Source organism: Citrus clementina, unplaced genomic scaffold (genome assembly GCF_000493195.1).
Source record: "Citrus clementina cultivar Clemenules unplaced genomic scaffold, Citrus_clementina_v1.0 scaffold_7, whole genome shotgun sequence".
NCBI classification, from domain to species: domain Eukaryota; kingdom Viridiplantae; phylum Streptophyta; class Magnoliopsida; order Sapindales; family Rutaceae; genus Citrus; species Citrus x clementina.
Window position 1 is genome coordinate 622,637 of NW_006262075.1, and position 14,115 is coordinate 636,751.

Genomic DNA, 14,115 nt, shown 5'->3' on the forward strand with positions numbered 1-14,115 from the left:
CAGTAGTGGTTTTTATTTGAAGAGCATTTGATATGTTTATAGATTAGAAAGTAGTGCCTAATTACGAAACTTTCTGGTGGTCAAGATGTCATAAAAAAAAAATGAAGATACACCATGAGTTACTTGATAAGTATTTCAATAGTAGATTTAAAGACTTAGATCTCAAACAATTGGATGCTGTATTTGCCTATTTGAATTTTTGTGCTATGGACGACATTGATGGTAGTTTAATACATTGAAAATTCATATTGTATAAGAACATACTCTAACTTTAAAATACTCTTCAATTAATGAATTTATATTTTTAGTTACACTGAGAGTAATGAGGTTTGTTGAGATTATTGAATAAAATTTAGAATTTGTAAAAGTGACATTGTTTGTAAATTTGTTGAAAATGATGAGAGTTATTTGATTAAAAAATTAGTATTTAATTAGCTATGATAAGAAAAAGATTGAGGAGTCAAATTTGAAAAGTTCAAAAGTTTTGTAATTATTTTCGTAAATTTTTCAAAAATAAAGAAAAGATCTGATTGCAGTAGCACTTGTCTGTTGCCTATTGGCAGCGCTGCTATATAATAATTTTCTAGGAATCAACTGAAAGCAAATCTTCTTTTTTTGAGTGCTTCGTCGACATTTTTCTCCCTTTTTCTTAAATCTTTTTCCACTTTGCAGACCCCACCAAAAACTTAAAACTAACCCTCCAGATAATAATGATTCATTCACGCGAATTGAGATAAAACCAGTATACGTTACCACACCAATATGAAAAATAAGGTTTTATTTATTTTCTTTATAATCATTTTTCACCAAAATAAATTGTTAGCATGTCACAATATGTTGCGCCAATAATAGGGGTATGTGACTCAAATTTTACTAAAAGCAATATAAATTGCTCTTCAATTTATTAGGACCAACTTATGTAATAATATTTGGAGAGATATATCTACCTTAATTATACATATATTAAGAGAGGATATATATTTGTATCATGAATATAATTTTTTTGTTAAAAAGAAGAGAAAAAAGAGTGCTCTTAACCAAGTTTAAGTTAGTTTTTTTAGTGAAGTCTAATTAGATATGGGCAATGAGCTCAATAACGGTGTCAATGACAAAATCTTGAAGGTGGGCAAGAAACAAAGAGAGCCCGAAAGGTGGAAACTGGAAAGTGAGCTAAATAATTTTAAATTGAAAAAAAAAAGTTTGCATATGGATTAATAAACCCAAAAATAATAATTGAAACCAGTATTAACAAGACAAACATGCAGCCAATAATTTAGATAAAAAGGGTTCAATTTATCTTAGATGGTATATAGGGCAGTCAGTCCTGGAATTGGATTCCAATCTTGCAAGTGTATCCAATGCGTCTGCCGTCCAAATTGGTACAGAGAGCGCGTAATTCGTCTTCTGAATTCTGAGTCAAGATATTCCTTTCTCCTGGTCTGATAGCCAATGTGTTTGGTAGTGGTGGGAAAAAAAAAATGGAATCACCAAATGAACCGAACCGAACTAGTCATTCGGTTATGAAATTGAAAAAAAAAAAAAAAGAAACCATCGGTTTAATTAAATAAGTACAATACTGAATGGAAAACTGAATAATAAGAGAAAACCAAGATTTTAAAGATTATAAAACTGAAAAAAACTACCAAACTGGATCCTTGGTTTTGTTCGGTTTATATTTCTACTAAAATTTATTCGATTCAGCAAAAATCTAATCCGAACCAAACAAATACATGTCCACACCTAGTGTTTGGGAGCTTTACAGCCATAAAATAATCAAAGTATAATAAAAAAAAATGTCAACAATGACATGAAATATAATATTCTATCTTTGCGTAAGCATTATTAAAAATCTATGGCTAATAAAACCTCGCATAACGATCACAAGCATTTATTAATTCAATTATAACGTACACATCGACTTAATTTCAGTCTTATGTATGCTACAAATTTTCTTTATGGCTCTTATATTGAAACTATTTTATGTCACTATAAATTTTAACTTAAATCAAATCCTATGCATATTACAAATTTTTTTTTGTGTGTGACTCTTATGGCAAAACTCGTTCACATCATCCTAATTTTTTTTAAATTGGGAGCTGCTATGCATTTGAGAAGAGTAAAGGGTGTGTGTTATTTTACTTTATTCATAATTTCTAAAAACAATTAGTCTTTAAAAATATTGAGGGTAAAAAAAATAAAATGATTAATAAAATTGACACGTAACTGACATAATTAAGGTGACTTGGATGGATTTAGAACGTGATGGACTTCTAATTAGTTTCTCCAAATTAATAACAGGAGGGCTTGTCTCGGTTTCCTCCAACTTCGGCTAATGTCTCTAAATGCAAATTTATGACCTAAAAAAAATTAAGATTCATTAAGGATTACAACTTCTTGGAAAAAGTATGTGTGGAAAAAGGTATAATATAGTAGTACTTTTAGAATCTTTGATGAGCATAGACTTTTGGATAAAGGTGAGATGATGTCGGTCAAGAATTTTTTTTTCATATCTGTATTACTAAAAATCATTACCCATTTAATTACCGTTTTTAATCAAAAATTTTTTAAAAATATTTTCACCAATTCAGTGGTTATCAACTTACTGCGCTGTGTAGAAGCACTTATGGTCACCTAGAACCAGAAGATCAGTAAAATATATACATGTGAGTGTGTGTGTGTGTGGACGACAACAAATAATTGAAAAAAAAAATAACTGTTCATATATTTAGCATTAGGAGGAACAAAATACCATCGGTGCATTGAATTTGAAGCAGTTAAGGTTTTCATAGCTCTAAATTTTTTCACCACACCAATTATTTACATTTACAATAGAGGGGTTACTCTCAAAGGTTACAGAATCAACTTAGTGCAGAAGCACTTGCAGTTACCTTTGGATGATGTAAAGACAACCAATAAATTTCGAATAACTTCTAAATTTACCTTTTAAAAGGTGTAAACGCACCGGAAGTGCTTTTGCTATCGGTAAAATACCCTCAGCTTGAAGGAAAGGAAAGAAAAAATAACCTCTCTGCTTTTGCATTGTTATTAATTGGGAGAAGCCTGCATCCAAGCAGATTCACTTTTTGCTAGCTCTATGCTGCATTGCTGCTTGACCAAAAAGCCATCTAATCGAAGACTCCTTCTGAAGGTAAACAGGCAACTTCCTGCAGAAGCAATTATACCTACCAGAAGAGAGTGATTGGCACAATAGAGGTTTAATTTGGAGGACAAACAGACAAATATAGGAATGCAACTAACATGGAGCTTACAATAGAACCGAGATTAATTTATAACAAAAAGTTTAGGATGTGTAACAAAAATCATGAAATTTGTAATAAAAATGTTCTTACAAGTTTCAAAATTCATACACACACACATATACATATACATACATACATATGAACAGACACGCGCGTGCACACACACACGATTTAAATGTTATGATTTAATAGAATCAAGAAGGATAATATATATATATATAAAGGAACACTTTCACTAGAAAGCATTTTCTTGGAAAAATACTATAATATGAACCATTACTCATTGTCTCACTAGATAAAAGTGGAGGCTCATATCCATGGCTTCTGTCCATCCTTCTCTAACGAGTCAAGAAGCACTTTTGCCTTAGAGCAGATCCTGATCTAGCTTCTTTTCGCGTCACCAGTGATATTCTGTTAGACCCTGCAAGTATCAAATAATGGAGGAATTTCTTTTAAAGGTGAAACAGCAAACTTATTGCAAACTGCGTAAGCTCTTATAGTTACTAAGAATAGTGAAAATGGATATGGGTGATCTAAAACCATTTATTAAAATCTCTTATCCAAGAAAATTTGAGATATATAAATCTAAGAGATTTTTGTTTCTTGTTTGCCTTTTTTCTTTAGTGCCACCAATCATGGTTGCTAGATCAATAAGTGGCCGAAAGAAAGACTATATTATGAAAACAGATTTAATTTTTTTTAATGTAAAGAAACACAACTTATATATATATATATAATAGCAAGAGCATATTAGGATGACAAAACCCATAAGAAAATGTCACTTTTAACTTTAGTAGAGTTAGTGTATTTACATTGGGTACGTTTAGTATACTATGTTACATTATACCGCATTATTTGTATTGTATTATGGTGTATCGCATTAAGTTGTAATATAATATTATATTTGCTGTAGTATGGATTGTATTATATAAAATAACATTATTTAAATTTATTAGTATTCAAGTTCTTAGTAATTTTTAGCTTTTTGAAATTATTATTAAATAATTATTTTTATAATATAAAAATGATTAATAATATGCTATTATTAAATAATAAAATACTTACTAATAAATTATATTTTCATAATCTATTATAATTAATTTCTACATATTAGTTATTATAATATAGTATAATTTAATATTATATGGTACAAAATATTATTATATAATTATGCAATATAATATAAATTATATTGCATTATAAAATAAAATAATATTAAATTATAATGTCAGATATAATTGTTTAATATAAATTTATTTTTAAATTTAGTATTTTAGTAAATAATAAACAATTGAATAAAATTAAAACAAATTTTACATATATCAAGTTAAATAATTAAAACTATTCTATGTAATAAAGTAAAATAATGTATTATCATTTATTTATTAAATATTTAAGTTTATTGGTATCTTATATTTATTATTAAAAATTAAAATTTTATTTAAATATAAACATAAATTAAAATTTAATAAATTTAGACTTATTATAATATATGAATAATAAAAGTTAAATAATTATATTTAAAATATGAACAGTATTTCAACGAAATACAGCCCAAACCTACTCCTTATAGCTAGATTTATTTTATGGTCCTTTCATTGCATTAACCAATGGGTTGGTATAGGAGTAGCGTTTTAATATAATACAATGGAATATAGAATAATACAAACTGTTAAACACACCCCTTGTGAATAATTCTATATAGCACTGTAGCAAAATTAAGATTGATTTGATCGTTCAATGTATTTTTGACAACAATGTGGAAACTGCTTTCACTAGAAGGAGTTGAAGTATTTTTATCATTTATTTTATATTGGTACCAACCAATAACGACAGGAGTTGAGAATAAACAATCATATATAATAAATAGGCTCATAAGAACACATTCACTGGAAAGTGCTTTCTAGCTGCAAAATGTGATTTTTTTTTTTGTCTTAACTACGAGGTGTATGAGGAGGGCCCTAATTGTGAAAAATATTTTTAAGTCCATACCATATTTTAGGCTAGAAGTTCCTGCTTGAATCGGTAGGTACAGATTCTCCCAACAAAGGCGATTTCTCTGCGCCTTGAATCGGGGAACAAACCCAATCAAACTATTTAATGAAATTCTATTACTAATGGAGCCAACAGTTTGTTGGTTGCAAAATGTGATTTTAATACGGCACAAGACGGCCAAGTGCTTACAGCGAAGCACTGTTCACAAAGACGCCCAAACTCGTTTGACGATGCTCATACAATCCATGGCCTCTGCCTCTCTTTCCGTATCTCTCGGAGTACGCCACGAAGCAGTTATGCCTTAAAGCAGGATTTGCTTTAGCTTCTTCTGTGGCTCCAATTATTGTCCGCTATTGCTGGACTTAATTATATAGCTGGCCCATTAAGGAAGAATTACTTTTAAATTGACAAAAACCCCATTTCGATGCTCTGTAGAAACACAAGCAATCACAGTTCCCTAGCTAAAACAGTGTAATCGAAGATAATTGTGAACCATTTATTATAAAATTTAATCAGAATTAACGGGTTCGTTAAATTTAGTTTTTGAACTAAAACATCCATCTTTCTTCTAATCACATATTAAAACGTATGCTTCTGCTGTTTCAATTTTCTTCACATGTAACACAAAATAATTTGTTAACCGACCAATAACAGACCCAAAATTCAAATTATACAAGAGTTTGCTACTTTCAAAGGAGAAAAAAAAAGGCAACTTAGTTCAGAAGCACTTACAGTTTACGTAGAAACGGGAAAAGCATTTCGGATGACACACCCCGCTAAAAATGAACTTCTCACTTTATCAGGAGAGTAATTGATTTTCAGTTTTTTTTTTTCAAATATAATTAATTTTTTTTTCCTTTTACCTTTCATGAAATGACTTGATTGCTTACGTATGATAATGGTTTATCATTTCATTGCAGCTGAAATATAAAAAATCCACTGTGTAAGAAAATTGCAATTGTGAGGGTGAGTTGAAATCACATAAACACCCCTGACAAGCGGGCTATTTAAGTAAAACCGACCGCACCCACACCTGGGCATCCCCAGAATTCCCAAGAGCTAAGCAACCGAACCAAAAACAATAAACACAGACAGAAGGAAGGAGAGAGAGAGAGAGAGAGAGCCACCATCGCTGGTCTGGTCTCTGCACTGAGCGACTCGTTCGCGATCGCATCGCCCAACAATATTATTTTTGGAATCCCAAAACGACACCACATTATCGAAACCCTAATTCATTTCCTCATCATTCTGTTCTGAAACAAATTACAAATCATTTCTTCATACATAAAAATATCATTTCTTTTTCTTTTTCTCGTCGATCAATTCCTCGTCGACTCCCTCAAGCACACACATAGAACAAAAATAAAACCGTTGGTTTTTTTTGAATGGCTACGGCGAGCAATATTACTAATTCCAATTTTCCGTCGATAGATAATAGCGTCGCGACTGGCTCCGGCCAACCCGGTGCCCCATGGCCAGTATTCGGGCGGGAACCGATCGCGTTGGTGTCATCGTCGTCTTCGCAATCGACGTCTGTGATTGAGCTAGCGGCTGCGGCGGCGGCGGCAGCGGACGAAGACAATGGTGCCGAGTTTGGGAATGGCAATGCAGGAAGCAAGAGGCCGCCGTGGAACAGGCAGCCGTCAAATGGAGCTGCGGAAATGGAGCCAGTGATGGGGGCCCACTCGTGGCCAGCTTTGTCAGAGACTACTAGAGGTTCTTCTTCTTCAACAAAGTCGTCTTCGGATTCGTTGAAAGGTTTAGTTGATGGATCATCATCATCATCATCGGTTTTGCAGGTTTGGTCTCTCTGTTTCGTTGCTGAGAAAGCGTAGTGATCACTGAAACTTTTACATTTTATTTCAACTTTGTTCTATATAGGTTTCCTTTTTTTAATTAAAAAAAAAAATTATATGGAGCTAATCAACATTTGATCAGTATAGTTGAATTGTTAGTATTAAATAATCTTAAATAAATTTTCCAGTCCTGGATCTTGCAAAAAAAACTATATCAAGCTAAGTCTTTAGCTTTTCACTCACCTCAGTTGACGTAGTCCAAAAATATTTAGGTGCAAGAGTGTTCGTCTGCTAAGAAAGTTTTTAGAGGAAGATATTTTTATTACTTGTGACACTTTTAGGAACCTGTCAAACAACTTCTTGTTTGGTGGGACTAAAGAATAGAAGACAAGTTTTTGAGACATTCTTGAATTGTTTAATATTTTTCCTTAGTTTCTCAGCTTCCAAGCAGAGGGTTCTTTAACCGGTAATTTATAGTCTTAACGTTTTATAATGTTTGAGTTTTTCCTATATGCTAGTTTTGATTTATATTGCTAGATGTGAACCGCAGGGGACCGCGACCACTAATTCATCATCACATAAACAAGTTAGTAACAATGCAAACCCGAATTCAACTACTAACCATGCAGCACCAAATCGTCAGAGATCTATGAAACGCAATAATTCACACTCATCTTCTAATGGTGGCCTCCCTCAGCCACCAGCATCTCAGGGTTCTGTTGTTGAAGGCCGCTCAAATAATCCTTCTCCTAGAGACCATACACAAAAGAGCGGGTTTGGCTCACAATTCCACGGTGGTAATGACCATCCTCATCCGCGTGGTTCATTCAAACACCGTAATGGTAACCAACATCCTCGTGGAGATGGTTCTCACCATCACAATTATGGTGGTAGGCGTGATCAAGATCGTGGAAATCAAGATTGGAATTCTCATCGGAATTATAGTGGCAGAGATGCCCACATGCAGCCACAACGAGTTGTCCAAAGGTTTACAAGACATCCACCTCCACCGCCACCGCCACCGCCTCCTAGTTCTTCCCCATTTATTCCACCCCCACCTGTGCGGCCTTTTGGCAGCCCCATTGGATTTCCTGGTAAATATTATCATATTTGAATTCCACTTTCTTAATTTCTGAACTTTGCTCTAATATCATTATATGTTCTCAGAGTTTGCATCCCCTGTGTACTATGTTGCTGCTGCACCTCCAGAGGCGCTGAGAGGGGTGCCTTTTGTTGCACCAATACCGCCTCATGCTGTATTTTTTCCTGCTCCAGACCCTCAATTGCATTCTAGGATTGTGACTCAGATAGATTACTATTTCAGGTAATCCCTTCCATTGTTTTGTTTGCACAGGTAACTGTAGTTAGTTTATTTTCGGTGATCATGTTTATCTCAAATCTGTCAGAATGTTAACTGCAGCTGCACCTCATGTTCCTTTGTTGCAGTAATGAAAATTTAGTTAAAGATACATTCTTGCGGCAGAACATGGATGATCAGGGCTGGGTTCCTATTAGACTAATAGCAGGATTCAACAAAGTGAGTTTTTTTAGGGATAATATTTATTTGCTTGTGATTGCTTGTGGTTTTCTTTGCTTATAGTTTTATCACAATAATAAGTTAGGATTGTATTTCTAATGGTACAATTATATTTGAAAATATAAGTATATAGATATGATAAGTATAAAAATACTGAAGTGCCAAGTAATGTTGTTTTTGGTTAAAAAATTGTCGTATTTATGGTATTTCCTTGCATTTGTTTGGTTATTCCATTTTTGGTACTCCATATACTACATATTGCGGATTATCATAGTTTTTCCTGTCACCTGTAGTGTATGTACATAGCCTACATTTGTCTGGTTTCAAGTTCTTCCTTTTTCATAAGATTATTGTAATATGAACGTACTTAAAGGGATTTTCATTTAAAGTTTGACATTTAGTTTTGACAGAATGGTTGGACAGAATAGTAAATTTAAAATGTCTGTACTCTGTAGATTATTCCATTACTTATCCACATTTGTTGAGAAATTTCTCCGTTATTCTCTCTCTATGGCATATGTCATGGTTAAAAGGCTCAATTTTTCATCATCTGTATGCCAAATGGTTGCATGTGTTGTTCTTTTGTGTGATATGATATCCAAGATTTCTTTCCTGTCAGTTTGATAAACTTTTGCTCACAGTGCCTTCAGGCTTAATGTTGGACCTGATAGGTTACCTTGTTAAATTCTTCTTTGTGGTTTAATTTTATGAGAGTTGGTTAATCTCTCTTTGAGTAGTTGATTAACATAATACAATCATTTTTGAGTTTATACGAGATATCAATTCCAAAATTATAATTGTAAGATGTTAAAGCCTTCTTTCAAATTTTCCTTAAAAGGTCCCCCCCCCCTCCCCCCCCTCTTCAATTAATAATATTGACAAAGGCTGTACAGCCCTTCTAATGATGTTGCTTTACATTTCTTTAATAAAAATTGTTGTTGGTCCATCCCTATGGTGATTGTAGCATCTTTGCATTCTGTTGATCATATGTTTGATTTCTTCATTTTTCTCTAAAGAATCTTAGCAACAAAGTATTCAAGCATCCTTGCATACTATTTATCATATAATTTGAGATTTTATTTGTGTATAAAAAATTTTAGCAACAACGTAATCCATTTTGTAGATTTTTAGACTGGAACGAACCATGATGGATACTAATATTGTGTAAGTTGCATGAAATAGGAATCTAAATTGGGTTTGAAAACTCTGGTGGTTTACATACTCTTTAGCGGATTCGACAACCTTCAGTTTTTATATTAAGAATGGGAGTACGACTAAGAAATAGTCCCCATTTTTGGAGTTTGTATTCCTCTTAATTTTTTTATTTCTTTTTGGTGTAATGCTTTAATCTGACTACATGATCCAGGAACCAAGAAGTACGCGACCTTTTTTTGTTCAATGTTCTTCCTGCCATCCCAGTGATAGCATGAGCAGTTATTTACCAGCCATCTTGTTTCTAACACGAATTACTTTAGTTTGTCAAGAAACTGTCCAAAATTGGTCAAGAGAGATTTCATACTGACTCTGTATTTTGCTTATTTCACTTTCCGACCATAACATTAACATGTCTCTGGCATTTCTTGTTGGTATTCTGCTGGTACTGTCGAAATACTCTGACTATAGTGTGGCAGTAGTGGTTGGGATTGAGCTATTGTGGGAGCTGGCATTAATTGGCCTTGGGTCCATCAAACAGACAGACGTCTGGCATTTTGATTCATCCTGATGTGTTTGTTATGAAACATGTATTGCATCCTTGCTTGGATTTGTTTTGGTTCCATCTTCTCAAACCTTGAGTTCTTTGCATTTCATTGAAATACTATCTGCTTCTGTTCTGTAATTTTTGTCTTGTTTATTTATTTATATTTTATTAATCCTCAAGAGTTTTAAATTTCCAAGACTGATTCTTGTTAACATTTAATCTTGTTTTCATTGACAATTGATTAAGTGTGTATTCCTATCCTTTATATTCTGGGTCGAGGGTCACTATCGTTGAGGTCTATAATTGGAAATTTGGAATTGTGTGATAATGCTTGAACTATCTTTTTTTCTCTTTCAATAAGAAACTCAAAAATATATTAGTGATGAAGATTTAAAAACATAGAGAGTGGACCAACTGTCCACTAAGAACTTCTTATTGAAAATGCTTAAACTTATTGTTATTGTTATTGTTATTATTTTATAATGCTTAAACTATCTTCTGCTTTGCGAAATTATATTGATAATTTATTATGTTACCATATGGAACCACGAGAATCAACTGCTTATTGTATTTTTTTATTAGGTTCTGAGAGTAACTTTATATTTAAAATTATTTTACCTATGAGGGAAGGGCACAAGTCAACTGATCTGTGTTCTCTTTATGTAGTCCACCGTGATTTCATTGATTACTCCAAGCTGGGTTTTGTTTGGTTAACTGTCTTGTCTTTCCTTTTATTTTGGATATCATATCTAAAAACTGATAGTGTACTTCTGTCATAGCATTTCTTTTCCCTGCAAACATAAAATCTAAAATATCTTTCTATTGCCTCTTTCCAGGTTTCACTTTTGACTGATAATATCCAGCTTATTTTGGATGCTTTACGAAGTTCAACTGTTGTGGAAGTACAGGTATACTTTCAAATACCCCTTGGGTTCTGTATGACTGTAATAAGCTAATCAATTGGCTTTTTCCCACCATATTCAAATACCTAAATGCCTATCACTCTTTGAAATGCCTAATGGAACAATGATATTCCATAAAGTTGATGTTCTTGTTCAGAGAAGAAGTGAGCCTTGGATAGAATGTGAATATAGATAATTTTTTGTGATTTCAAAATGCCCTTTTCTTCTCAAATCAAATCATTATCTGTTCACTTGCATGGTAGAATCATCATAGAGCCTTTTAGATCAATAATATATTGCCATTTTCTCTCACCATGTTCATAATGGCCCTGTGCTGAATGTTTGATTATATTAGTAGCATTGAGATAAACATCAAATTTTATGGCTTCTTTTGTTGGCATTGACTTTAACCTTTGGTTTCAGGGTGATAGGATTAGAAAGCGAAATGTTGGATGAGGTGGATTATGCCACCAGGGAAATTTTCTAGCCTTCCAAGCCCCCAGTCCCAAGGAAAATCTGGTATTGACATGCTGTCGGCACAAGTCCAAAGTATTTCACTGGATCAGAAGACCCTCAACCACAGTAGGTCATCCTCTGGAGATTTGAGCAATCTGTCACCGACATGCAGCAGTGCAGGAAAGGACCAAGTCAGCATTTAGGGGGGGGGTCTAGTTCTGCAAGAGTTGCTACGCGGAAGAAAGTCAGGAGGTGAATGTCTTGGTTTTTTCTTTTCTTTTTTTTCCTCTTTTTTTCTAGATAGAGGTCTTGACATGGCATGGTTTCAGGAGGTGAAACCATGATTTTCCATGAGTCAAGTAGGAAACAATTATAAGGAGAAAGAACGAAAACAACTTCAAAAAAACAAAAAACAAAAACAAAAAATAAAAAAGACAAAAAAAGGGGAAAAAAGAAGGGGGATGGGGGTTGGGTGAGGTTGTGGTCTTTAATGACTTAGCTAGCATGAGTTTGGTGGGATCTATGGTCATAGTCTTTGTGATTCATTGTGTCATGCTTAATCTTTCTTTTGGGAAATTTTCCATTTTATTTCCCTTGATGTGTTGGCACGCATGGATGGAGGTTAACAGAAGTGGGTGGGCTATATGGTGATGCAACTCGTGCGACATCTACGAGTACTCAATTTCTTGTGACGCTACCGGATTCTTTTTTCTTCTATCATATGACTTTATATGTCTATACATTTGACATTTCTTCAGACCTTTGAAGATTTCACAGCATAAAATGGTCCTTATGGGATCAGACGCTTGAAAGTTGAAGCATATGGAATGTTATATTTCTTATATTTTTAATTTAAGAAATGGTACTTAGACATGTGGAAACTTATTATTTGTATTTGTGTTATATTTTATGTGCATACCCTAGAAAAATATGAGACTTAAGGTTCTTATGTCTTTGAATCATACAAGGTGCTTGCAGATGGTTCATGGTTAAAAAAGTCTCTACGGATAGCCTTTTAACAGACGGTCAGCTTTATTTAGTCTGGGGAGGTGGAAGCAGCCAAAATGTGCTGTTAGTGACAACAAATGTAGGCTTCTGTTGGAGAGGGCTTTGTTGATGCTAACATTCTGTGTATTGTTTACTACATTACACAACCCACCTCCTTGAGGAACAAGCCGACGGGGTCCGAGTTCGTTTTTTCTTTCCTCTTTTGAAACGCTTTTTGGATTGGATTTACGCAAAACGTTTTCTAACAAATGTCTAGGCTTGCATGAAACACGAAACGAAACTTATATGGGTTAACAGACTATGGATAATTTGCTTTTATTATGTTAAATTAATATGGGAGTGTCGTGTTGTTCAGTTCATAAAAACGGTTGCTGCCTGGAATCCAAATTCCAGAGTCTATATAGTCTAAACCATGTAAAATGTGACCAAGTGCAGTAGAATGTCATTGAACAAACGTGGGAAAATGATTATTCAAGACAGTAACTTTGACCCCAACGAAGATCTCCTTGACCGAGAAACTATGATAAGTTTTTAACTATATTATTTATAAGGCTAAGAACACTTTGATTAAACCCAAAAAAAAAAAAAGAACAAAATAAAGCCATTATGAGTTTAATCTCAATAATACTCAAATAATGTACAATATTCATGGCATGGTTTCTTGTTTCAAATTGTCAAATTTTGATTCACATGTTGTGTGGTATATTACTCCACAGCTACCTACACTTGGGGCAAGGATCTTCTGAAATAACGATCACAATTACGAATCTTATCGTAGCATTTTACCAAAGCTTTACCTTCCTGTATTTTCCAAGACCAAGATAAACCTTTTTGATACCCTATACATAGGATACAATCATTTGTCCTTATAACTATCTTCATCGAGGGCTTAAAAAATAGTAATTAAGGGACATGTAAACAATGTTGTAACCTCATGAATCAAAACAACTTTTCAATTACTAATTAGCTCAAAAAAGAATAAGTAATTCCAGCGTACAAAGTTACTCTTGCTCTAACAGCCAACTGTCGATGATCACGATATTGGTACGTGTGGATTCTTTAATATCTAATATCTATGGTTATGTAAAATTAGAGAAATCTTCAAGGAAGGTCGGTGATACGTTTTTCGGGAGAAAGAAAATGTACTTGAAAGCGTGCATGAGGCATGGATTGTGCTTGTACGTTATTGTTGATAGGGAGTAGAAAAAGTACACAAGTGCGTGCCAAAAGACAATAAAGGATCGGTGGCGTCGGTAACTAAAGAGAGATGATTATTTAAACAGATGGCTTTGGTGTTCAGCTTTCTGCGAAGTTGGGGTTCACTGTTTCAGAGAGTTTGGGGAATTGGGACAGTCTAAGGTGCTGTTTTGCATTGAAAGTTACAGAAATAAAAAAAATTTATGGATATGAAATAAGAATAAATATACGATGTGTTCAATCCACAGCATCTAATTATTGGGTC

General features: G+C 33.5%; 1 protein-coding gene across 1 annotated transcript; it reads left to right on the top strand.

Moving 5' to 3' along the window:
* The first annotated feature begins 6,250 nt into the window (after window positions 1-6,250).
* Window positions 6,251-12,496, top strand: LOC18037125 (la-related protein 1C). Its single transcript, XM_006425324.2, is given in 7 exon segments — window positions 6,251-7,054; window positions 7,602-8,145; window positions 8,219-8,375; window positions 8,498-8,588; window positions 11,124-11,195; window positions 11,613-11,634; window positions 11,637-12,496. Coding segments are annotated over 7 exon segments (1,512 nt in total). The 5' UTR covers window positions 6,251-6,640; the 3' UTR covers window positions 11,849-12,496.
* The last annotated feature ends 1,619 nt before the right edge of the window (window positions 12,497-14,115 follow it).